At 31.0% G+C, this 26670-nt stretch overlaps 1 protein-coding gene across 8 annotated transcripts in view; it reads right to left on the bottom strand.

Annotated features, from left to right (window-relative positions):
- The window catches only part of LOC113522925 (ras GTPase-activating protein nGAP), a 96921-nt gene that overhangs the window by 49165 nt on the left and 21086 nt on the right, over positions 1-26670 (bottom strand). Inside the window, exons 1-2 of one of the 8 annotated variants that reach the window (XM_052897445.1) lie at positions 21667-21809; positions 1469-1995 (exon numbers count right to left, since the gene is read on the bottom strand). The exons of 3 other annotated variants lie outside the window; for them this stretch is intronic. In XM_052897445.1, coding sequence (XP_052753405.1) covers positions 1469-1670 — 202 coding nt within the window. In that variant the 5' untranslated portion in view covers positions 1671-1995; positions 21667-21809. Of the gene's footprint in view, positions 1-1468; positions 1996-7866; positions 8101-16456; positions 16575-21666; positions 21810-24462; positions 24518-26670 lie in introns of those variants that run through there. 4 more of the 8 variants (XM_052897446.1, XM_052897443.1, XM_052897451.1 and 1 more) reach the window with 4 other exon arrangements.

The following is a 26670-nucleotide window of genomic DNA, read 5'->3' as shown; positions in this document are numbered from 1 at the left end:
TTCGTCAGTTATAAACTGATCAGAAATTTTTTTTTTTATCTGAAAAGATATACTTTCAGTTTGCTGTCACAAAAGTTTTATCAAAATTGATTCAGTAGCTTAGTTTTTAAATAAAAAAGCTGGCTTTTTAAACCAAATAATTGACTTTACTATGATTATAAGCGGTTTTTTTTTTGTAGAGCACAATTTTAAATTATAATTATAAATACATAAAGAAACTAACATTTTTAAGAGGAGTATGTGACCTCAGAAATGAATACGCTAAATACTTGTGTAAAATGTAATCAATACTTACATTTATTTCCATATTCCTATTGCGTACCATACGTATGGTTCAAATTTTGAATCATGTATGCAGTGCAGTGGCTTGTAATCATAAGTGACAGTTATATCGCGGTTAGCCACCCCATAAACACACCATGATGGCTTCCGTATTTGCCACATAGGCACATAACTGAGCAAAATAATTTCATTACATACTTCTGATTTTATATTTTTAACAGTCTTAGTAATTAAAATGTTATATTGTAATGAAAATAGTAATCATTATCTATAAAGAAACCAACTAACACATTTTTTTTAATAGTGTTTACTATGACAACCTAAAATATTAATAATGTTAGTGTCAATAATTAATGCCTGTAAAAAGAAATATCCTATATAACTATACATAAATGTAGCAACACATACTGTATGAGATATTTAATTTATAAATAATATTGACTAAAATTAATTGAATGAATGAATGAAAGGTTTATTTTTTCTTCACAAAAGGATACTACCTTTTAAGGTAGTATAAAGTGATAACTTGAGGTACAATTTGATGTGAAGACCAATTTTGTGAAAGACTGGTGCTTGCGGTAGGTTTTGAAGAACCTGTGTTACAAGTCACCAAATATAAAAATTATATATATAATCTTTTGGTAATATTTTCTAGAACTTGTTCGTGCGGAATTCAATAATATAGAACTTTTTAACACTTAGACACATATTTATTAAATTCTGTATTTGTTCTATGGCAACTTTATATAATGACTCTATCACTACTTAGTTGACGGTAAGTGATTATAGAATCCATCTAAGTAGGCCACAGATCTAACGTAAGGTTGCATTAAGCGTGCATTACGCCAGCTTATAGATACGTATATAAAGATATATTACAGGAACAAAGATATTTCACGATTTCTATAGACTTCATCACATACTCGTAATAAACACAGATTATTACAGAAAATTTTAAATGGAGTATTTACATTACTAATGACAAAAAGATGTAACAAAACCATTAATTGTGGCTTGTGGTTAAGTATTATATTTACAGAAAATATTTTATAAAATAGTTTCAGTTCTTTACCCATAATGAAATATTTCAAAATACATAATTACGGTGTATTTTCTTGTACGTAGAATCTTCATCTTTGTAAAAACTGTTATAGAAATAAAAGAAAATGCAAGACTTGGTACAAACCATTTTTTTCATCCTGCGTAGCCTCGAAATCCGCTAGAGAAATATTGCTCAAGTCTTCTACATACACCTGAGGCTGTCTACTCAACGAGTGACGACCACCAAGCGAATGGTAGCAGCTTTCTTCCTCATCGGCCGCCTCTTCTGTAGACGAACCTTTCAGGCACGAGTGGAAACTCCGAGAGAGGCGTCGCTCTGTGCTCATTCTCACTCATGTCCTGACACACCACACGAATTTAAACCGTATTCCTAATGTTAGAAACAATAAATTAATTTGCACTTTCTTTACTTTTAATTCACATCAAACACTAGGAATCACCGTTGTTTGCAATTTACAATTTGCATCACTTCATTTACAAAATATTAGAACACTGTGAGTAATTTTTCACTAAGTTTGTCTTTTTGACGTGTACAATTCGTACCCCTTTTGCGATAACACTGTCATTTGTTTTACATATTCGTTGTTTACCTTGTGTTATCACTATCAGTGACAAGAACCTCGTAAATGATCTACTAGGTACGACGGTAATCTACACAATAAACAAAGCATATGTAACTATTTCTTTTGTAAGATTACCTCAATCCTTTAATTGTTGTATCAATGTAAAGCAATTAAACAAACCTATTGTTTAACTGATAAAAAAAAAATAATAAGTTTTTCACTGATTAAAATTTATAATCTTTAATTCAATGATCTACTGCGACGATAATTAATGCAATAAACAAAATATATATTTCTTCTATAAGACTACCTTAATCTTTATTTGTTGTAAAGTTTATAGAGAATAATTTGCTTGCATAATTGAGAAAATAAATTTTGTTATTGTTTTTAATTCACAATCTTTAGTTATATTAATCATAACACGAACATTTAATCAAGTATGAAATACTATATTGAAAACTGTATCCCACAAACGAGTACAGAAAAGTCGCTTGTGTACCTATATTTGTTGTAAGTTTTAATAATTACGGAGCATAAATTGCATGAATATAATTACAAAGATTTCATCAAGAACTGAGGTAATGCAATACGCAAAGTCATTTTAACATATTGTTATGAAAATGTTACGATATAATTACTCTAAATTTGTTAACAAATATTCGCAAATTCTCACTGTCTAAATCAAATACGATGCAGTGTCTAATTGATAAAGTTGGCAATATTGAGCATATGACCGAAAAAATAGTTCTTTCAATTGCTGTGTTTGTAATAAAAAATTAAACTTATATTAAGTTTTTATAAGGCTAAGAAAGCCTTAAATTACTTCTTCCATTGCTTAATCATTACACAAACTTAATATGAAATCAAATAGAGCATATCAAAACATACTTGATATATAAAAAATAATATTTGCAAGTATAGAAAACTCAGGAGAAAACAAGTAATTTAATAAAGCCAAAGATAAAATCACAATGCAACTCATTATAACTTTGGATAAGTTTGAACTTGGCGATTGGTACTTACGTACCATTCAGGATACCAAAAACTCAGTGACAACCCGTAAAACACGTTACAACAGAATCTTGAGTGTGGGACATGACAATCGCGTCAGTTCAACGCACTCTCTAAGAATGGGCCTACTAAGCGACATTCAGCTAATGAATGGGAGACGAACAAAGAAGTTCTATATCCATGCAACGTACCTACATCTATTCACGGTATCCCTGTAGCATAAGAATTACGTAATGGCACTTACAGTATGTAATATATACACAACAGAATACAAAACCTCGCCAGTATTTAAACCGGTATTTAATTTGATATGAGTATGAAAACTAATTCAGTTCAGAAACTATGTCCACTAAATACTACACGCCTAATACAAAAACATCTATTATACTTATTTTATTATAGATTTTATTTTTGTTGAGAAAAAGATCTTGAGTTTTATAGAAGATATATAGTAAGCATAATTTCCCGTGGGTGTCGAAAAGGCGACTAAGTGAACTTAATGATCAAGAGATGGGCAGCAGCATCTCTCTTAAAATATTAGCAAAGCCTGACTGCGGTTGTCAACCCGCCTACCAAGTGTGGCAATTACTGGCAAACCCTCCATTAGGGGGAGGTCTACTCGTATGTTCAGGAACAGTTCAATGAACAGCTACCGGCTGATATAATTATGACATCGAAACTAATGTAATAATAAATAAATAATAATAAAAATATATTTCTTGCACTAAAACACTTCCAAAATTACAATTACTAGTATAACTACCATAAACAAGAACTAAGAGGAAGATTTGTTAATTCAGATTTACTCATATCCATAAATTTAATTGATTTAACCATGAAATGTTCGCGTGAGCTAGAGAAGTTATGGTAAAGATTTACGTTATTTGACTAAAAAATAAATATTGGTGTTTTGTTAATACAAAAACACATAAATGTTTTGAACAGAAACTACATTTAATTACTTTAAAATTGGTATGTACATAAAAGAACAACTAATTACTTCTTAATAGAAAGTTGAAGTTCCCTATTTAGAGAATAACCTAATTAACTGATAACTAAATACACTAACAATAATTTACATAATCTGGCGTCGTCTAAAGAACAAATAATACCAAACAAAGAATACCAAATTAAAATGCCATACGAAATATAACGTCTTATATTAACGGTACAATTTTTTATTGATCAAAATGAGTCGATATTAAAATTGTTGTAGACGAGTACATAGCTACAGGTAAAACTACTCGGACTTTGAGAACTGTTATATTATTATTTTTTAAATGTTTATTCACACATATTTCGTTATCAATTATAATAACCCGTGCATAATCATGTTACAAAAATGGGCTATTATGAATACGTAGATGGAATAAAACATTGTCCATATTCCTCTTAAAAAGTCGCGCAATCTACGATTACCTAAGAACGTAAGAACACAACCCTGACCACTGTGCTCGCAGTAACCATAACTAATCAGTGTTTAACAATTAACTACAGTTGCTGTTTTTTGAACAAACTGTAATTAAAGTTTTAATTAACCTTAAATTCCCTTATCCTACTTTTGACAACTATAAGTATTGTAATGGCTTAAAGTTCCTTCTTCATTTATATACATTGTATATAAATTGTATAAAAAATGTAAATTAAATAACATGAACAAATTTTCGGCCATAATTATATAGAATCCTAAGATCTTGCTATCTTCAAAATAAAAAATCAGCACAAATCTTCAATTTCTTCTAATTTTATTATATTTCCTTTATATTCTAATACTTCTTTTTACCTTCATACACGTTTTATTAATGTATTTTTGTAAAAATGAGTAATACCCATACAAATATACCTGCAACCTAATTGGAATATTTACCAATTAGTTACATGTAATATGTACGATTGTCATGAAAGTTTATTAAAGAAACCAGTTAGGCCAGATGGTTCTTCTCTCATTTTGATTAAATATCATTCATTTTGTCATCGTACGACAACCACTACAGCATTTCCTACTTTCACTACATCTTACTATAAATTTTCACATTCTGTCTTATAGTTTTCAATATTCACTAAAAGATGCAAATTTATTTAATAGAATAGTATACAGATACAGGTATTTTAATCTAATAATAAAGTATCCATATGGTTATTAACATGTGGCAGGTGAACAATACTTGTTCCTGTGAGACAAGTCTTGTATCATATTGCATTTTGAACAGAAACTATAAACAAGCTAGTATAGTCAGGTGAAATGAAATAAAGTCGTATAAAATACAAAATATTATTTGTAAATTATGTCCCACTGCTTTCCCCACGTAACGTGAATTAAGATAAAAGGTATTTTTTATAAGATTATGGTCTATTGTGTATTAAATTTCATCCAAATAGCATTAGGAACTTTCACTTTTGTAATAACGGGATATAAATAAAATTACAATTACATTCCTATTGAGGAAGGTGGATGATACTTTTTTATGCAAAAGTCAACAAGACAAACGTAAGACGTCAATACAGGAAGCACTATTATACGTATTTTTAGATTTAATTAACAATGCAATGCACTTAGTTGACATGTTGACAAAAAGAGTGAAATCGTCAACGAGCTATTGTCTCAGTGGAAAGTTCACTGTGGGAGCGAGACTTGGCGCGGATGATGTTGAGAGAAAATGGCGGAATCGACCAATGAACTTTCATGCACTATGATAATTTTGTGTTAAAAATTACATTGTTTATATTTTTATATTAGTGTCTACTATAAATAAAATAGTAAGTTTGCGATTCATTCATAAATGAAATAGTATAAAAATATTTTTAAATGTTTATAAGATTCGAATAGATGTAAATGAATGATTAGATTTGAATGAAATGCTATAAACAGACGGACCATAACCTGTATTAATATAAGGTACCTACTTTGATTCTAATACACGTGGGTAAAGCCCCGGGTCACAACCACAGCTAGTATTACGTATAGTTCTCAAACCAATTATAACGAGCAGTTCAGCAAGTATTTTCCCATTGTTCTGAAGGCCGTCTCAAGGTGCCAGGCCACCGGAACGGCATCGTAGCAGTTAAAATCATAACACATAATATATAAGTTTTAATTCAGAAACTATAAAATAAAAGAACGCCTGGGTGTAAACGAATATTAAATAGTTCGTTCTTTTATATAAATTACAGTTAATGAAACTATCTGGATATTTAGATTTTTACATGTTCTATCGTATGTTGTTTTGAAGGATACTGAATCACATTTAATACATCGATAGCCCCTGCCCTGTATTAATATAGAATAATAATTAAGGCCAGGGGTTAGGCTAGTAACATAAATAAATCTCTAAATCTTCGGCTTTTACATGAAGCTGAAGTTCATAAGTTCAGTACGGACATTGCATTGAAGAGTTCAATAAGGTCAAAACTTTTCCAAAGTGTTTCTAGCTATAGAGTAATAGAAATGAGTGCTAAATGAACATAAAACTAGCATTTTCCAGTACAAAACCCGATATTTTCCAAGATAACAACGAAGTCTCAAATGGACCTACTGCTAGCGTGCCGGCACTTCATCATAGAAAAGTTTATAGCACGCAAAGGCCAAAAGATTAAAACTTAATGACCTACTTGACCCACGTATTTATACATGAATTTTCCCTAGTGTTGTCTTTATCAAAACTCACATTACTTTTTACCAAACATTTGAAAATTAACCAATTGCAGATTGGATTGAATTGTTACAAAATAATGGTAATGTGAAAAAATAAACTTTTCAAGTCAGTCCTACTGTTCAGTAAAACTTTCAAAATAAAGAGTTACCACTAAATGAACCAATTTAAACATAATTATATAAAAAAAAATAGTACAATATTTAGCGTTGTTAATTTCTCTTATTTCTAAAAATTTTGATACACCAAACAGATATACATAATGGAATTAGTCAAAAGATTCACAACGTAATTTCAAAAACTTTTTGTTACGTTACAGGAAAATATACTAGCAGTCATGGAATACAATGAAATACCATTCAAGATATCAATGTACCTTCATATGTTAAAAGTTGCCTTCAATATGTAAGTATATCGTTAATGTAAAGAGTGAAGGCAAAATTTGCTCCTTGAAATATTATCAGGTACATATACCTGATAATGTTTTGAAGAGTAAATAATACTCGTCCGCTCGCGACATTCGCTAACATGGCAACTAATGACAGGTATAAATCATGTTTGTAATAGCAATTCAGAAGACGGTTGGAGGAAGCGGTCGATTTGCAACGGATATGGCCATTGGACAAGTAGAGCGATGGAGCGATGGCTCCTGTGGTGGACTTGTTTGTACTCATATATGAATACCGCACTTTATGTTATAATTGTCTATAGGTACATTAGGGCTATATTATGATAATAACATTGAATACCGCATACAAGTTTTAAGGAAAATAATAATAGTGTGTTTTGAATACAAATTAACTTCTACTTTATTATAAAATTTGGTACTTCGCAGTATTCTATAAATATATACGCATACGAATACCAGAAAATATATACATTATTAATGACATTTAACAATCCTAATACGATTTCATCATATCACAAGCCCTTTAAAAGCTTAAGTACGAGTACATGATATTCATAATATTGGAGAATAGAGAAAAATTCATAAAAAAAATCGATAATCGTATCATGTAATTTTAAAAATATTACAATAATATTATAATAACATTCAATTTTCCGAGTTAATTGCTAGCTATGTGTTGAATGTATCAATATATATTTAAGTATATAACATTGATGACTCAAGACACTGTATCGTATTTGCCGCTTACATTTCAAGAATAGTTACAGTACGTCACGTTCATGTACATGAATGAGCCTAAGCAGTTCTTTATACACCTGACATTTTCTTTGCTTTAGAATGTTAACAAAACGTTTTGTGTTTGGTAATAAATAACAATGTTTATTCATACCAACAGCACCATCACAAAAATAGAAAGACACAAAAATAAACGCACACGTCACGGCCCGGGGAACTATGTACACTGGGACAGCATAATAGTAAATGGATAACCTTAAAGCAGATATTCACTCAGGAATAACATTCCTTTTTAAGCATGTAATGAGAGGTATCCACTTTCGCACTACGAACGCACACAGAGCATTTTACAACGAAACCGCGTGAGTGTCTCCATTCAGAGATACCAACACACTGAGACTCAAAGCAAACGACGCACGCGCACGCCTGCGCCCTCCATGACGGACCGTTTATTTACTATTCACAGTTTGAAATTTGAACGTGCTCCAATAATCAACATGCTAGCGCAGATGGCTGATGGAGTTTTCATGCTTCAACACACAGGATTACCAGGCATAAAATTATAGAAGAGTAAAAGAAATAAACAGTAAAAAAAAAAATTAAAGGAGATTAAAAGAATAACAGTAAAGTATTTACAGATAAAAAAAATGGTACGAAATACAAAATGAAGTAAATAACACGAATCCGTGGCTATATTATTTTAAAAGTTGAAATCGATAACTATAATAAAAAATATATCTAATAAAAACTTAAAAGTGAAAGTGACTATATTATGATGGCTATCGTAATGGCCACTCACAAATTCAATGTTTGGAATCTTGTTGAAAACCGTCGACCACTTTTACTATCGTCTTAGGAAAATAAAGGTAAACAGGTAATAAAGTAGAGGGGAAGCGAGCAACGAACTCCAGAGGGTTGGTTGCACCAATGCACTTGTGTAATTATTTTAAGCCCACTAGCCAACACCAAGCAAACATAGACACGGGTTGGAATGTCATACGCATATAACACCACTAAGATACACTTTATAAATGTTTCAGAGGTTAATAATAATGTAATGAACAATACATATTGAATTTCATCAAAAAATTGTTAGGTACGAGTAAAATCATTTCAGACTGTCTATGTCAAAGCATCGAGTAATTGATAAATTTATTTCCAACAATGATATTAAGTAACAAATGTTATATTATTTATTTATTACAATTATAATATGTATATAACTTTTGTTGTTAAAAGTTGCTAACATATCTAACAACAACTTTTGTACTAACGACTTGAATAACCCTTGCAGGTGCTTACATTTATGGAATGTTTGGATTAAAAATAAAGGAACCATAAGAGTAATAGCTGCTAAAGTTCTACTAAGCAATTATATTACACGTTACACTTTAAAGTGGGTGTTAAGGACGAAGGTATGTCGATAACTCTAGAAGATGTCGGCCTTGATATGAAGTGGTATAACGTGTGTTGTTTACGCAGTATACACTTGTTCACGAATGTATAACTGTATAAAGAATACTTATTAAAAACAGTCAAAACGTTGAGTAAAATTGTAGGTTACTTGTGCGTTTAAGACTTTACTCGTGATTTCATTCATATCTTTGATTTATTTTGTATAATTAATATTAACGAATACATATTTGTTATTTTGTATAATATTATTAAATTTACTACTCCCAATTATATATTAGCAGTCGTCTATTTACATACATATATATACATATTTGTCACGCCTATGAAACATAATTATAAAAAGAATAAACCGCGTGCTATCAAGCAATTGCATGTTACCATTACTACTTTACTTATATATTACTTCTTTGTTTGCTTACAAATCTTGTATAAACGGATATTAATCGCTAATCCTCGAAGTTTGAAAGGCTTATCAGTATTGCGTAGGAGAAGCCTGGGCGGCTGTGGGTGGCTGAACTTGGTACGAAAATGGGCTCTTGTTTGCGCAATAAGTAATACTTTAGTACCAATAGTAAATAGAAACAGTTCTACATCAGATGTAACGTTTAGAATATGACATCATACTTGTTAAATATAAGGAATATTATATTTCTAATAGGGTTTTTCGTGACGGGTATACCAAGCCAAATCCCAATAACAGTATGAAAGTTATGTTTCATGATCAGTGATCTGGCTTGGTATACTCTTTACGAATAACCCTGTATATTAATTAAGGGAAATCTAAAAAAGACAATGAGAAGTTACATACATAAATTTCGCAATATTTTAAAAATGTTAGGTTTTTATGCATAATAATATAATAGTTTAATTAAGCACCACAAATTACTCTATTGTGTTTTGAAATAAAATAGGTGCTTAAATAAATATTCATATATTATTCATCTCAAGCATGGGAAAAAACTGTTATTCTGAATGTAACGTTAAATAATTTTTAATGATAATAATCCCATTCATTGTAATTTATTAATTTACGAAAACTAGAAGTTAATATATGATATATATAGATGATACGTATACTACAGATACTGACATTTTAAACGAACACGCATATGTCTGCTATAGTACCGCATACCTAATAAAAAGTTAGTCTAGAAAAATGCGTGGAGCTAGGAGATGACTATATTTTACTATAATATAATATTCTCAGTAAACAGATCGAGACGGTAGAACAAACATTTTCCATGATAGATTAAATAGCACGACACCGGAATAATTATATAATATGTGTATACTTTTCAAACAGAAAGCAAAATATAAGGTGGTCGCACTTATGTTCTACAAGGCTCTAAATGTAGAAACAATAAATATACGATGATTACACACAACTGAGATGCAAATAGACATATATTTGGAATTATACAAAATTAAAGAAAAGCAAAACAAATGTAAAAGTTTGAAAAATAGCAACAGTAAAAAGAACTGTAGAAAAATGATAAAGCGACGAAAGTAGATAAGAAATAAAAATGTAATAAAAAAAGAAGATCAAAAGAAGAAATAAATTATATAAAAAAAGTTTTAATAAAATTGATAAACGAAAATGGAATAGAATAATCTACTACGTTGATTTTTAATAGTATGAAAACAATATAATAAATACAGTTCTATTACATAAGAGTACTGTGTGCAGAAATAAAATTAATATAAAACCGATTCTCAATTTATATTTATTTAATATGGGAATTTAATAAATCTACAATTTAACTGTAAAAGTGTTGCTTATTATTATGTAGTAGGACTGGTCATAAACATAACGTAACTGTTGATCCATTGTGTGGACCTACTAAAATTTGGGTAAGTGTTTGCGTTACAAGAATATATAAATTACCAAATCAATCAGTTCAATAGAATAGTAGATCAATGAATCGGTTACTCGCAAGGAAAGCGCAAAAAGCGGAATAAGTAACAAACTTTCGTTGAGAGAAGTGTGCCAATAGAATGCGATGAGTGCGTGCATGCTACCGCGCCGGACGCAAGTCGGTAAAATATACGGAATAACTGCATGAATAATTATACGTAACGGGTATAAGTGAAACTGATGATACGGGATTAGTATAGGTAGCAATATATAAACTACAAAAATTTTATATTCCATAAATTATTAGATTATATTATTACTAACTCTTAAATACGACTTACCCTCATGACAGGGATATGTTCACAGATAAAAAATAGCTTAATCACTTTTTTATCCCATTTAATACGTGTATACCAAATTTCATAGTGCTAAGAAGTAACAAACAAATCCACTTTCACATTTATAATATTATTCATTAAAAATATCCGTGGATTCTCTTGGACATAGTTACTCGTCAGAACTAATGTGTTTCCAATGGGAGTTATTACAGTTCTCTTGTCTTTAAACCTAGTATAATTAACATTAACGAAGACATAGTTGCTTCAAGGCAGAAATAGATAAAATAAAAATTCTACCCAGCCTCTCTAAGCAAATGGAAAACAAATCTATCGATAGATATATTTCGCTCCTACTTTAAACGTGTAATTGTATAAACAAATATGGCTATTCAAAACATGTTAGCTTATAATACGAGTGTAATGTCATGATCTACCTGAAGTAGATTTTGTACAAAAGTCGATTGCTTGGGTACCTCTGTCCCATTCGTGTTTCAACCGTGAAGCAGTTGTGTTTGCATGGCTGTGTTGCGGTTTGAATGGTGGGATATGGCGTGTGAATTTACTGGGTACAGAGGAACAACACCTGAATCCTCAGGAATGGCAACGCATGGGGGGTAACATGGGCGAAACAGTATACTCTGTTATGTCCATGGTACTGCTCATGTCTATAGGCGACGGTTACCACTTTCCATCAGGTGGGCCGTCAGCTTGTTTGCCATTCTAAGTTGTATAAAAAAAAAATAAAAAAAAAATAGAGAAAATGAACAAATTATACAAAAAAAATTACTCCATGCAAGCTAAATTGTAATGATGCATTAGCCTGTCATAGGTTATATTTCTTGCTCGAATAATAAATACATAAGATGTCCATAGAAATGTGTGCTAAGAACTCTCCGTAGTAGGCCAAGAAGATTGACATGTGTCGTGTCGCCCTACAACTGCTCAATGAAAGAGATTAGGCACGCATACAGTGCATTACCTTACTTTGCTATCTAGTTTGCAGAGTTATATTTACACTGACATACATAATCTTATACTACATTTTTACATATCTTTTTTCATGCAATTTGGAATAACAAAAAATTATTTTAGTTGCTTAATTAATTAAATAATAAGCTTGTGCCTTAGATAAGCAGCTGTACTTGTATGGTTGTATTACGATTTGAACTGTAACAATAAAATTACAAAGTACGAAGACATAACATCTTATTCTTCAGGATTGGCAACAAATAAGGGAGTAATATCTAAATCACAAATCTGTAAGGTCCATAATGTTCTTTATATCTATAGATGATAGTTACTTCTTTTCATTAAAAGACATTAGCATATTATTATGTTACAAATGTAATTTGTAACATAATATTCAGTATGCAGGTCCGCACTTTGTTGTTATAATAGCCTATTTCTCAGGAGACGTCTGTTACAAATCCAATTTTCATGAAGCAAGTTCAATAAGTTTATTTAAAATAATTTCATTTCAAATTACGTTAGTATTTATATAACCATGCAAACATTATGAACGTAAATAAAATCATGATAAGTAAGTTTTTAATATAGGAAAACCATTATTTTAAGGCTACATTATATTTTAATCACTAATGATATTGTGTGCAACGTATCCCCTCATCTTTGAAGTTAACGAGCCAACCAACCCGACTAAAATAACTCGTATCGCCTAAAATAAGGTCTCATGCAGGTACATACTCTACTGTAGGCAGACTTTATTTTATACTAGATATTTTTTTAAAATCATACTAGTGTTTATTAGCATTATTATTTACCAAGCACTATCGGTGGATTTGCATCACCCAATTATCAAAATATAAATATTACTTTTATTATAAAAGCTTACTTTAAAAACTCTTAATTTGGTTATGAGACAAAATTAAATTAATATATTGTAATATTACCAAAGACAAACTACATGGTAATAATCATGTTCTAAAAAATTATGTATTCTATATGTACTTTATATGAGATTTTCTTTTTTAAAAATGTGGGAACGATTACTTTTTTTTTATTAAATATTGTCAATCGTATTAAATAAAGATTTGTAGCTTATTAAAATTATACTATAACAAATAGCAATATAAAGTTTGTCATTTCAGTTCCACATCCGGCCAGTAACCAAGTTAGCTAGAGATCTAGTTCATATTGAAACATATTTAGGCAACGGATGGTATGCAAACAGTGTCAAGCAATAAAGAGTTCCCTGGAACGAAGCCAGACTGACTCCCGTGCCGATGAATTTTATCATTCTTTGATAATAATATGAATTCCTAATAATATGTAATATTTCGATTGATAAAAATATGAAAGTGTAACATGATGTTGCGAGATAAGATTCATTGCAAAATATTATACATTTTGTAATTACGTAAAAAATTACTGTATATAGCAATATAAGCAAAATAAATTTATATAAAGAATACAAAATTTCCGAGACATTGTGTTTTATTAAAGGGCAGAATAAAATAAATATATATTATGATCATGTTATAGATTTTTTTTATTATGAGCTCTGTACATTTTACACTTTTACGGCAAAGAACACAGGATAATTTGCTTCTTTTCCTTGACTATTCATATACTGTGATATCCTTTTTATGTTCCGCTTACGTAAATTAAACGAGTGCACCCTATCAACATGTTAATACTTATAGACACGCTTACACAGTCTTCTATCACTAATCCCCTCAACATAGCCGAACCATTCCTCCATCCCATTATAGAAAATCTAATGTAATAGCTTCACAGATTATCTTTATTATAAAGTAAACGAGATTAGTTATTTTCGATAACAATATTATACATTAATGGTTATTATTTGATATACTTTAAAATATCGTTAATACGATAAAAATATTAATATATTTTTCATATTATTGGAATTACAATATTAAGAGATACATATATACACTAAAGTACACGATAGGACAAGGTTCTTATCTGTGTATGTGTAGATTAAAAAATGTTTTTTATCTATTCACTTGTTTATATTCTGAGTACTAAGAAGTTAGGCTTCTTGGATTAGAATTGTATAATTTATCAAGAATAATTGTGGTAAAAATAAAAAGAACCTACATGAATAACGGCAATACTATTACTATATAACATCACTACTAAGTGTGTACTAACAATTGTAAATTATAACTAAATTCGTCATATAATTTCTAATTACCAGTAACGTATAATGATCTAGAGTCACAGCAGTCTGAGCATACTAATTACACATATCTTGTAGAATACGATACACAGAACCTAAGGGTTTCTTTGGAATTGCAGGTAAGTAGTCATGCAGGTCTCACGCATAGTCGTAAACAGTAGCACAACTCTCGTAATTGACAACTTGTTCTATGTTGTTTATGGTACTATAACGTATGCATTCACGTGCGAGACGCTTAACAATGCAAGGATTTCACCACATTAGTAATTCACTTACCTATTACCTCGACGAAAGCTATGAAAATATATGAAAACTGCCTTAATAATGTGCCATTTTATAGTATGTTATGCGATACGAAAGCTTCGAGGGATGCGGCATCGATACGAAACGAGATTACTGTGGGAAGTGAAAGTGTTTATCAAACTTTATAAATGTCACGACTTATGCAAGCGTTACAGATGGAGCCGAAAATTTAAGAAATAACGCACCAATACATGTTTAACATGACCAAAGATAGCCAACTCTCATGAATATGATTAAAATCCTCTCAGATGATTGATTATATTTGATATTTGATTAGTTATTTTATATTTTAATAAACAGATATTGTGGACAATTACTTAGATTACTTAATCGCGGCTTCGTCTGCATCAATTAGGATAAAAAAAAACATATTCTATGCGTTAGTCTAAGACATGGCATATCTATATAGTATAGATATAATTACCAATTTCAACATTTAGTAGCTGAGCGTGATTTGTGTTGATTTAACACACGATTAAAAAAAATTGAAATATTATAAATAATTTGCTATGCGTTAAATAATCATTTTAAGTAATATCTGTTAATTAATTTGATACCCAATTAATGGTGTAACACATTCTAAATTGCTAAATAAAAAAGTCCATCATTTATACATATGTAAATAGGTCCACTATTGGTTAACCAGATAGCATTCGTGACTATTCAAACGGTTACAGAAATTAGTTTAAGACACGAATCACGATCAGTAACAGTTCTATTTCCTGCTTGCACAATCAAGTACCCTTTTAGGTTCCCTTAAATAGTCTACACAAATGTCAAACGCCAAGTGTATATACTACTAGTTTGGTAGTTGAATAAATGAGCATTTTTAACAAAACATTAAATATCCTTTTTAATACTATAAATATAGAAATGAGTTCCTCCATCCATTCATCCATTGTTTCTTTGTTACCCCTTGACACCTTAATAATACGACCAATTATCATGCAAATACACATAGTAATTGGAATGGCGAATGACATGGGCTACTTTTTATTCAGGTCAATCAATATGGTAATCACATAAGACTTAGACTACTGGGAGTAGCTGGTGGTTCACATGATGATACAGCAATGGGCATCACAAATTTAATATACCGTTTGTGCCACTTCTGTGAGTCTCTGGTATCAAAGGCCATTTAACGCTTTAAACTCAAATAAAAGAAGCATGAAAGTAAGATAAATGCTGTACAGATGAGAGCTTTGAGAAGTATGTGTGGTATTACTTTAAAAGATAGAGTAAGAAACAGTGTGATTAGAGAGAAGTGTGGACTGAAAGTCGATGTAGTGACCAAAATCGAAAAAGGAATGTTGCGTTGGTTTGGTCATTTGGAGAGGATGGATGAAAGAAGAATTACGAAAGAGATTTATCGAGCAAGAATGAATGGAGATGTCGGTAGGGGCCGCCCTAGACGGACGTATGTCGACCAAATAGGCGACGTGCTGAAGAAGGGCCAAATTAAAAGTACCCGTAACCGACGAGCGTGTATGACAAGATTGATGAATGTGGAAGAAGCGAAAGAGGTTTGTTTGAATCGAAGCATTTGGCGTTCCATTGTTTCTGCCTACCCTAATGGGAGACAGGCGTGACAGATATGTATGTATATGTAACTCAAATATCAACGCATTAATTAAAACTTCACTAAAGAAAAAAAGTGGTACGTTACCAAGACAAATGACATCAAACTTGATCATCAGGGAAACAATATCATTTTAAAAAAAAATACACTTTGTCACATCATAGTATACACAATATCAACGTTATATATTTCTGAGGACAATTGATATAATGTATTGATTATCGATCAGCCTATAGTTTCAAACACGTTATCTCGATGTTATTCGATATCAGTCGTATACGAGACCGCAAGCCACGAACTTGACATTGCATTAGTTTAATGACTGCAAAATATATTAACACTAGCCGTATCATGCGGCTTTGCCCACAAAAATTAGGATAAAAAGCTTTATAAAATATGTTAATCCAGCAAAAAGACTACACGTGTGCCCAATTTCATTCAAATTTAGTCTATAACTTAATACTTTATTTCACCAGTTATACCTTTTACCTCCCTTCAATCTGACCTTCCAAAACAAAACATGGCAACAAAATTACTGCTTCACTGCAGAAATAAGTGTGGAAGTGGTAAGTACTCTACAACACGACGAAGCAACAAACTCAAATGTTTTAATTGTCATATGGTATAAATAACATTTCAACCAAACTGCACCAGTCAGATACTATTTCCAAGAAGTGGAGTGGAATGACCGCTGCCATGTTACGTCATAAGCTACTGAAGAGTCGACAGGGCTACGCGAAAATTGTCACCATAACGTACTCCATGCACCGTATGATAGCGGTAACTATGTACTTTCCATAGAAAGCGTAGTCGCACCAACTTGCATATATGCTGTGAATTGATATTAACTGTTTCCGTTCTTCACGTCAAATTAATAATACTAAACTAGACATTAATTTGTCAAGACGAAGTTGAAAAATTCGGATGTTGTGATTATACCTATAATATTTCGTAAAAGACCGGAAGCATCTGTTCATTTATCGGGCTTTAAACATGAGGAATCAGATAAAATTAAAGATAAATATAACACTATAGTGATATTACGATCTATGTTAGTTCAAAATGCTCTATATCTTTAGTAATTGTATGTGATAGAGGTTCCAAGTAAGGTTTCTAGATGCCATACTCATTTGATATTTAATACCATTAGGTCCTCTTAAGGACATCCATAAGTTTTCGCAAATAGAATTATTACTACTATGTTTTTATTGTTTATACAATATATCATATTTCTAATTTTGTACCTTTTCTAAGCATCATTCAGTTTCAGCGCTTAAATTAACGATGTATATGAACTGTACATTTTTATGTAAGTCTAAAGAATAAAGATACAAGATATGTAGTTACAAGGTACGGGATACTCGACCCTTATTGTTTGTAATTCAGGATCAAATTACAGGCACAACTCGACAGACACAGTTTAGTCAAGATTGTGCAAACAACAAATTGAGGTTTTTGAAGACAGCTCGACTGTGAAGACCACCGCTTTGACTTATTAGGTTTCACAGGAAAGCGAATACAATTTCGTATCGGTTATTGCCAATATACTATGAATCCAGGTTTTTAAGCAACGAAAAGATTACTTTCTGAGAGGTCAGTAGTCTAGTAATTCACTGATTCTTTAATTTTGAGTTATAAAACCTCACATCAAATCTACAGCTCAATTACAAATATATTTATCGTAATTAAAAAAAAAATAATGAGAGGACACATAATTTTACTTGTGGACAATAGATGATTCATTAAAATAATGGCAATATAGAAATCCAACTAACATTATAAATATAAAAATTTTAAATGATGTCTGAATGTTTTTAGCTTAATCATACTTAAAGGGAACACAATGAAATTTAAATACTTTTTATTCTAATTCAAGTAAGGCACCGATACAACTAATGTTTATTATTAATGACAGACCTCTTACGTTTATATAGTTACATTGTTTGTCATATGTACATCGAACACTTGAGATCAAACGACCACCCTTAACCCATCGAAACCTTTTACCATAATCAACTCAACTAACATTTACTGCATTTAACGTCTAAAAATCTTGGTTTATCCCTGCGACGCGTGTTCTCACGGCGCGTTATCGGCTTTTTGGGGAATTCTGGCTTGACGATAACCAAGCACTTATCTGTCACCATGGTTCCCTACCGCGATTTATGTTGACTACACAAGGGGAGCGACTGTGTTACTATCAACTTTCACTGCTGTCAAATTAACGTTTGGAAGTTATGCCGCCATTATTTTGAACCGATTTTAGAAAAAAAAGGAGGTCTTTAAATCATCTCTATGTCGTTTTTTATACATACGTACATCAATATCTTCGCTAATTTTCATTTTCTTTTTAAGTGAAAACTTTACTATACACGTTGAGGGATTTTCACATTACCTACATACCAAAATTAATATAACTACAATAGGTGATGTGAACTTGTAGTATTTACTTGTAGCACTCGAATTTGAAATAAGCAAAATCAGTAAAACATAGAAACAATAGAAAAAGGTGAGGTATAAAACAGAATAAAATTATTAAAAATAAATGTAAAAAAGGCGACCGTTGTGAACAATGCACAAACAAACTCAAAAACAAAAGTAAACACTAATAGTAATTCCACTATACAAACAAGTTATTACAAAATCATTTAATAAATGTAATAAATAAATATTTTAATAACTTCTTTCATCTGCTCTCTCCAAACAAATGTGGAATCCAGTAATACCTTCCTAAGTTTAAGGTGGTCTTATAGTAAATAATCACCACACAACATTTGGTCTTGATTAGAATTCCAGTTGCATCTATCACATTAAATATTTTTTTAGAATTTAAGGAATGATATGGTACACGTCATGCATAGTGTAGTCTTTTTTTATTTTTACTCAGAATGAGACATCATCATAATGACTTACACCAAGACAGTGATATAAAAATATCTATCAACTATGTTATTTCAATTCTCTTTACGTGTTACATGATAACTGCACCAAATGTTAAACAATCTTGTCAAAAGAGTACAAAAAAAAAATACTACCTACCTACCTATAATTTTACCTTTTGGTAAGCATACAAATAACAAAGTTCATTCAACATTGACAATATGACCATCAGCTCCTAAGTAAGGCACATTTTATTAATATTGAAGTTAGCTTTTTTTTTAAAAAAATAATAATTCTCGAGACTTCTATACGGAAAACTGAAAAATAAGTTAGAACTTGTTATGTATATGTGCAGATTTGCCAAGTTCATTGATCTATTAGGAATCACTTACTTGCATCATGTAAACATTTTTATGCTGTTCTATATTTTAAGGATTTTGCAATTGAATTGTAATTTATACTCATGTTTAATTTATAACTCCTGTTCAACTGTTGAAATAACTACTACATACAACACACCTATACGATTGAACATACAAAGTAATCACGAAATCAAGTGCACCGATGACGGTACACTTGAAAACAATAAGCTTCTATTGTTTCTGTACAAAACCGGGTAAGCAGGTCTGTATTGTGTATTGGATGGGGCAGTAGGGAACGAGATAACAATACACGCTGGGGCAGGTAGCGGGATGCGGGCGCTCAACATTCCCTTACAAGACGCCGGGCACGACATGTGCAAACGTGATTTCATACCACCCGGCATGGCAGATGCCACCAATAGTTTTTTTTAATAATCCGAATATTAGAGCTCGATACTACATACTTCATGCTGTAATCATATTTAAAATAGCTTTGTACACACATAGAGAATAGAAAACAGGAATAGATTTTTTTTAACAAATAAAGAATTTCATATATCGGGTAATAAGTAAAAAGAATTAATAATGTTAGGTATGTAATTAATATTTTGTGTAATATATCAAGTTTTTACGTAAGATTTTTAAAAAGAAATTCAGTAGGACTTATGTCTGTGAATGTTAGTATAAATTGTATCTAATGATAGAAAGATTCAGCACGATAGTTTGTTGTAAGATATCTCGATTGCTACCAAACTCAGTCGTGTGTAACAAAACGACTTTTTATTGATACCTATCGAACCGCGAAACGATGGCCTTTAAATCACGAATCGATACACAATTTAAGAAAATGTTGTTAATATCGTAGAACTAAAATAGATAAACAGGATTGATGTGGAAGACCAATGAAGAAAAATGGTTGAACTAACTCGCGTCTATAAACGTTTACGAATAAGTATTGCACATTAGACTATACCGAAAAAAAAAAAAACTAAACATTGATTTTATTTATAAAAAATACTATTGAATTGCGTTAGTGAGTGTTATAAATGTTAAACAGGCGTCTTACGATAGGTTAACAAATTACCATAGCATTTATAAACTCTACCGTAAACAGAACTAAAATGTAAATAAATATTTAAAAAATTCCCAAATGTTAACATAGATACACTGTTGAAACAAATATATGTGACAAAGTTTTTGTCAAACTAGCACATCAATTAAAAATTTATTAAGAAATTTTCATATTCTAAGCAACTAATAAAAACACTGATTATAATTTTATTAAGACTTAGTGAATCGGAGTTGAAAATATATAAATAGTATATAAATTCTCGTTATATATTTATTTATACATTACGATTTTATTTATAAAAAAAAAAACTGATCTAATCGTTGACAACAATAGAAGAAAAATCTCGATTTTTCAGTGATAGAGCTATAGTACTCAAGAACTTCTTGATAATATTATAGTGAATATCTACTTATAGCTTTTCACTGGAACATCATATATAAAATGATATAATAGACTGCCGCACAGGGTGGCAGTTTGTAGCCAATGACACGCTGAGGTGGCTATATTTAGGATCCTCTTACACGGTAACGCGACCCAGCGGCATGTGATATGATGTAGGGCCAATACTGCTGATCAATACGCTGAGTGATTAATTGATTTATCACGGAGCACTGCCCCTCGGGCCACTGTCAACATCGTTGACCTTTATTAAACCCCGATACAGGGAAGACATATATAGCAACATTACTTCAGTGCATTCGAAAGTTTACGCGGAGCCAACTTGACGGGAATATCTTTCGTAACACTTATGTAACTTGCGAAAACTTGTTTACAAACTGTACTTTCAAAATACTCCAGTAAAAAATCTTTGGAAATACATAGTAATATACTTTTTAACCACAATAATTAAAAATATATTTTAAAAATATAATAACTGAAGGAAAAACACACTATTATGTTATTTGTCACGACACTATAATTCACTGGAAAAAAATGTATACAAAATTTGACACTCAAAAAAACACGTAAAACCACAAACTTACAAATAGTTTATTTAACTTGAACGGAGGGAAAAAACACAGACTTCTTGCCTACTTGGGCGCGCGTATCGACTGAGGGTACAAAGAGTTTGAGCGCACTATGCAGTTACGGCCAACGCGACGCGCGCTTCGCGACCCGAGCCGCAGAGAGACTGTTTACCAACGCAACGCGTCTGCATGCAGCCTGCTGCGCCCACCACGCGCTTTAATAGAAAAACTAGCGTTACGATAATTGATAAGCATTATCATATTATCTACTTAGGAACCACTACTTCGTTAATATACTGATGCATTAAATACAAGAACAATTAAAACGTCAGGTGTTAATTTATCTCCAAGTAAAAACTTTTACCCGAACCAAAGTTTTTAGTATGCCTATCTCATTAAAATTATCCACACTGTTTATGACTGAAAAACATGAGTACAAATAATTTTAAGTAATTTTCTAATGGGCGCCTATTATTATAAAACAGAAAATTACATACACATACACCAAATTTCATGATTGAACAAACCGATAAAGCGCTAAAAGGTAACAAATAAACTCACTTCCATATTTATTATATAGGTATGGATTCTGTATTTTAAATACTATTGATAGTACGTACGATAGTAATACTAGTGATTAGCATAGTATAGTGGAACAATTAAATAAATTTTGTATGCCCGATTCTGGTGAAAAATGTGATCAATATTTAAATATTATATTCCATCTTTTATACCATTTTTCAAACAAAATAAAGTTATTTGTATTTGTATTTTGTATTTGTACATTAATATTTTACCTAGAACCATTTGCTATGTCTAACTTAGCGCCACAACACATAAATTTTCGTGTACGAAAAGAAATAAATCATTGTTTGAAATAAATTTATTTGCAATTTAACATCGATGAGATTGAGTTCCACAAAAAACTGACTTCAATTGTGGCATCACCAGTCATTTCGATTTCAAAACTAAACTACGGAACCGATTTTGATAAAATTTCTATATAACCAATCTCTAAGTATATTCTTTCAAATAAAAAAAGAATAGTCAGTATAAATCGATTTACAACTGACATAATTATGAGGATACAATAACAAAAAATACAACTGAATTGAGAACCTCATTCGTTTTAAAGTCGGTTAAAAATACAACAAATTAACGCTCTTCTTCGCTGCAACCAGATAGCAGAGTTATATTTGATCCTTTCTTACTTCTATTTGCGCCGTGCGTTTCTTTTGTTTTTTGGGTTAATCGCACGTTGTTGTTTCTAATGAATGAATAAGAAAGCCAGTGGGGGCCAACTCTGTAGTTACATTCCCTAAACCTATAGTTAAAATTTAAATTGTTAATTTAGGGAAAGTATGTTATGGAATACATGAAACAAATTTGACCTAGGTAGTTCCACCGAAATTTGTGATTTAGATCACTCCATCGTTTTGGGTATTAACAATTGGACACATAAATTGATGTTTTTTTTATAACTCTGTGACATCAAACAAATATACCGTTTACGATGATACGCGGTTACGTAGCTTATGATATATTTTTTTACCTTTGCAAATATAATGGTAAAAATAAATAAATATACTCACGACTTAGATAAACGTCACGAGGTACAAAACTCGATATCAATATCTCGGGGGAGGTCTATGTTCAGCATTGGACAAATAATGGCGGAGATAATGATGATGATGCTCGCGACTATAATTCCTAAGTCGAAAGTATTTGTCGACTCTTGTTCTGTGAACGTAACATTCGAGAAGCTACAGATGATTCAATTTTATTTAGACAATTTATGAATTAATTGATCGATCTATTAGAGAAAATATTGATACTATCACTAATAACTTTATTAATGTTATAGAAGGAAGGATATAAGAATGTTATCTCAATCGTTCCAACTTCATCAATATTGTTGATGGTAGAGTTCTTACTAACACGTCTGGATTAGTGGTATGCTGGTGGTACCTATCAATCACCTATTTATACTGTGTAACAATATTGAGTGTATTGTTTTTTCCATCCGAAATATAAGACATTTATTCTCCGACATAGCACCTTACTTCTCAAGAACGATAATAGATTAGGAGTGTCATAGCATGCCCACAGTACTATTTATATTCCTACTGCAATTATTCTTTTCCATCACCTTAAAGTAGATAAAAGAAGAATTTTCATTTACGGATATAGATCAAAGTATATCACACTTTTTTGTTCCAAAGATCGAGATCCTTAAGAGTTTATTGTCATTAATAAAATGCTTTATAATATTAGGTTCTCTAAAAAGTTGTTACCACAATCACAACAATGCTAAGAATCAACAAAATGGCCCAACTACTCTTTCTGAGATTACAATCGCGTGTATATTTACTCATATTTTTAACACTTTTTCTATAAAATTTAAAGGCTATAATTCAATACTTTTCTATTTTAACAATATTATTGAATTGAAACTAAAGAATTATCTGCAAATAAAATATTCTCTATGAAGTATACCTATTTTTTACATATATATAAGTAAAAAATAGTAATAATTATTAGCGATAATTATAAAAGTAATTTGTCGCTATAATAAATTTTATTTTAAAAGAAGTTTCAGATATCACAAGCCGATTGATATCTGAAGCCTCGTTCAAAATCAAATTTCTATTATAACATTAATTACAAGGGATTTATATCTGATACATTATCCTTAATCTAAATACATTAATTAATTTCTAAAAAATAGCACGATATAAAATGTTAGGTACTTTTTAATAAATACATACATAGTTTATTTTGGTGCATTATTAAAATCACAAGTGTACATACCGGGTACAAGATATTCCAGTTCATCCTCGCTAGTGAACATATCTGAATCCAAATTGTCTTGACAAACACATTTGAAATATGGTACTGAATATTTCAGTACGACACGAGTAGATACACCGTATGAGTAAATTGACATCGATAACTAGAACGGAAGTACACATGCAGATGCGACAATTTTATAGATGCAGATATTATTTCCACATCAAGGAAAAAAAATACAAACAACACAGCGGCCGCATATACTAAAAGCAAATAGGGATTGATGCGTTTAGTTCAAACAATAACGCTAGCATTGATAAACATGCGCAATACAATTGAGTAACAAAGATCGTTCTACATTACAATACTAAAGTAGGGCTGATGTGTTTCGAAATTGCCATATCATATGCAGTTTTCATAATTTTTTGATTATGTCAAGTTTGACCTGCTATATCAGTTATTCTAAACTGATCTTTATTCGAAATAAACCAACAATGACCAGAGGAAATTCGTTCCAACTGTTTATACCTCGATGAGATTTACTGCATCAAACAGCCGGAAGAAACGGCCAAACAAAACATTTCTGGCTATAATTAAAATATATCTAAACAGAGTAAAAGCGCCGCCATCAAAGGTAACATAAACAAAAGAAGGAAAATGAAAACGAGGATAGTACTGCCGGCTGTTACTCAATGAGTCATGAATTTAGGACTGTACAAGGAACCGACTACGTATCTTTGTGCACGTGGCCTGTCTAAAGCAAAGATAAGACTACTCATACGATAGTAAAAATAATATCACATACACGACGTGGGCGCAGATTCTTTGACCCTATGTTATCAAAATATCAGGGAAGGCATCAAACCATGATGCTTGAACTCGCAACATGGTATAACAAAGATAGTAATATACGCGAGTACTAGCAAAGTAAGAAAGGTTTTTTTAAACATTTTATGTAGGTATTATTGTAGGCATTTCTAACATAATATAACCTGACTGCAACTTCAAGGATAGTAACTATTGTTACTATCCTTGAAGTAGTGTCTTTATATCTTGTCTAGTTATTACTAGACAAGATATAAAGACACTGTATGTAAAATTAAAGTGTTGTTGTACATGCATACAATCATACTCGGATCAATCTTTTAATACATTCTGTATTCTGAATCTGAATCTCCTAATGATAGGTAAATTTAAAATATTAATTATTGAAATTAAATATAATAAATATTATTATCACTGCAAGGAAATACTCGTAAGACGACAGAACTCGCTTGTTCCCGATTTGTATGCGTGAAGCAGCACATCTGCATTGCCGCGCTCTGCGGGATAATATTTTTGGCGCATAACTTTAACAATCAGGCCGAATTAACACGGAACTGAGCACATTTATTACAATACTATAAAGATACAAAACTTGACTTTTTTTATTTGTTAGTCTTAATAAAAATAAAATCATATAAATCATTTATTTCTTAGTTTCTTTTTAACATATCCTAATATTTCTTTAAGTATCGAGGAATTCTATTTTCATAAATAACGCATAAGTATGATAAAAAATTTGTATAATTATTAGTAAAATTTTTACAAAATTTTAACTGTAATGTTTGTCTGTAATGAACAACTTTATGTCTATAGGCGACGAGTACCACTTTTCATTAGGTGGACCGGCAGCTTATTTACCATTTTAAGTTCTATAAAAAATATTAAGCGAATACTTTACGTGAGTAAATATCTAATATTTTAAAAGAGATCTACAATTTCTATTTAAACGATTGTTACGTTAAGGTATATTCTCACCGTAATATAAAAAATGTGTTGACACTTAAAAATATTAGAAAATGCAAACTGTAACAACGATAGACGTAAGTCATATAACTTCTGGATCTGTGTCAATAAATTATCATACAGTATTGTTTCCGATTACAAGTGTCCATATTGCTATAACAATAACTCGTGACATAATCATCGGCGGTTGTTGTTAAACAATATCAATCATAGTACTGAGTACTAATTGAATAATACTGATATATGTATATATGAGTCAATAACAAAACAACGCAAGACAGCAACGCGATAGATTCGAAATAACTTCATAAACAAACTGAATGCTGAACATGTTCCGGATTGGGTGCGAACGGATGCAACGTGTAACGGTGCACCGTACAGCATCCATTAATGCAGACATCCGGTGGGTGTCCAGCCCACAGTGGACAAACCATACGATTC

This window comes from Galleria mellonella, unplaced genomic scaffold (assembly GCF_026898425.1).
Source record: "Galleria mellonella isolate WM207_F2 unplaced genomic scaffold, CSIRO_AGI_GalMel_v1 utg36, whole genome shotgun sequence".
NCBI classification, from domain to species: domain Eukaryota; kingdom Metazoa; phylum Arthropoda; class Insecta; order Lepidoptera; family Pyralidae; genus Galleria; species Galleria mellonella.
Note: the sequence above shows the minus strand (reverse complement) of the source record. Positions and strands in the feature narration are given on the sequence as shown.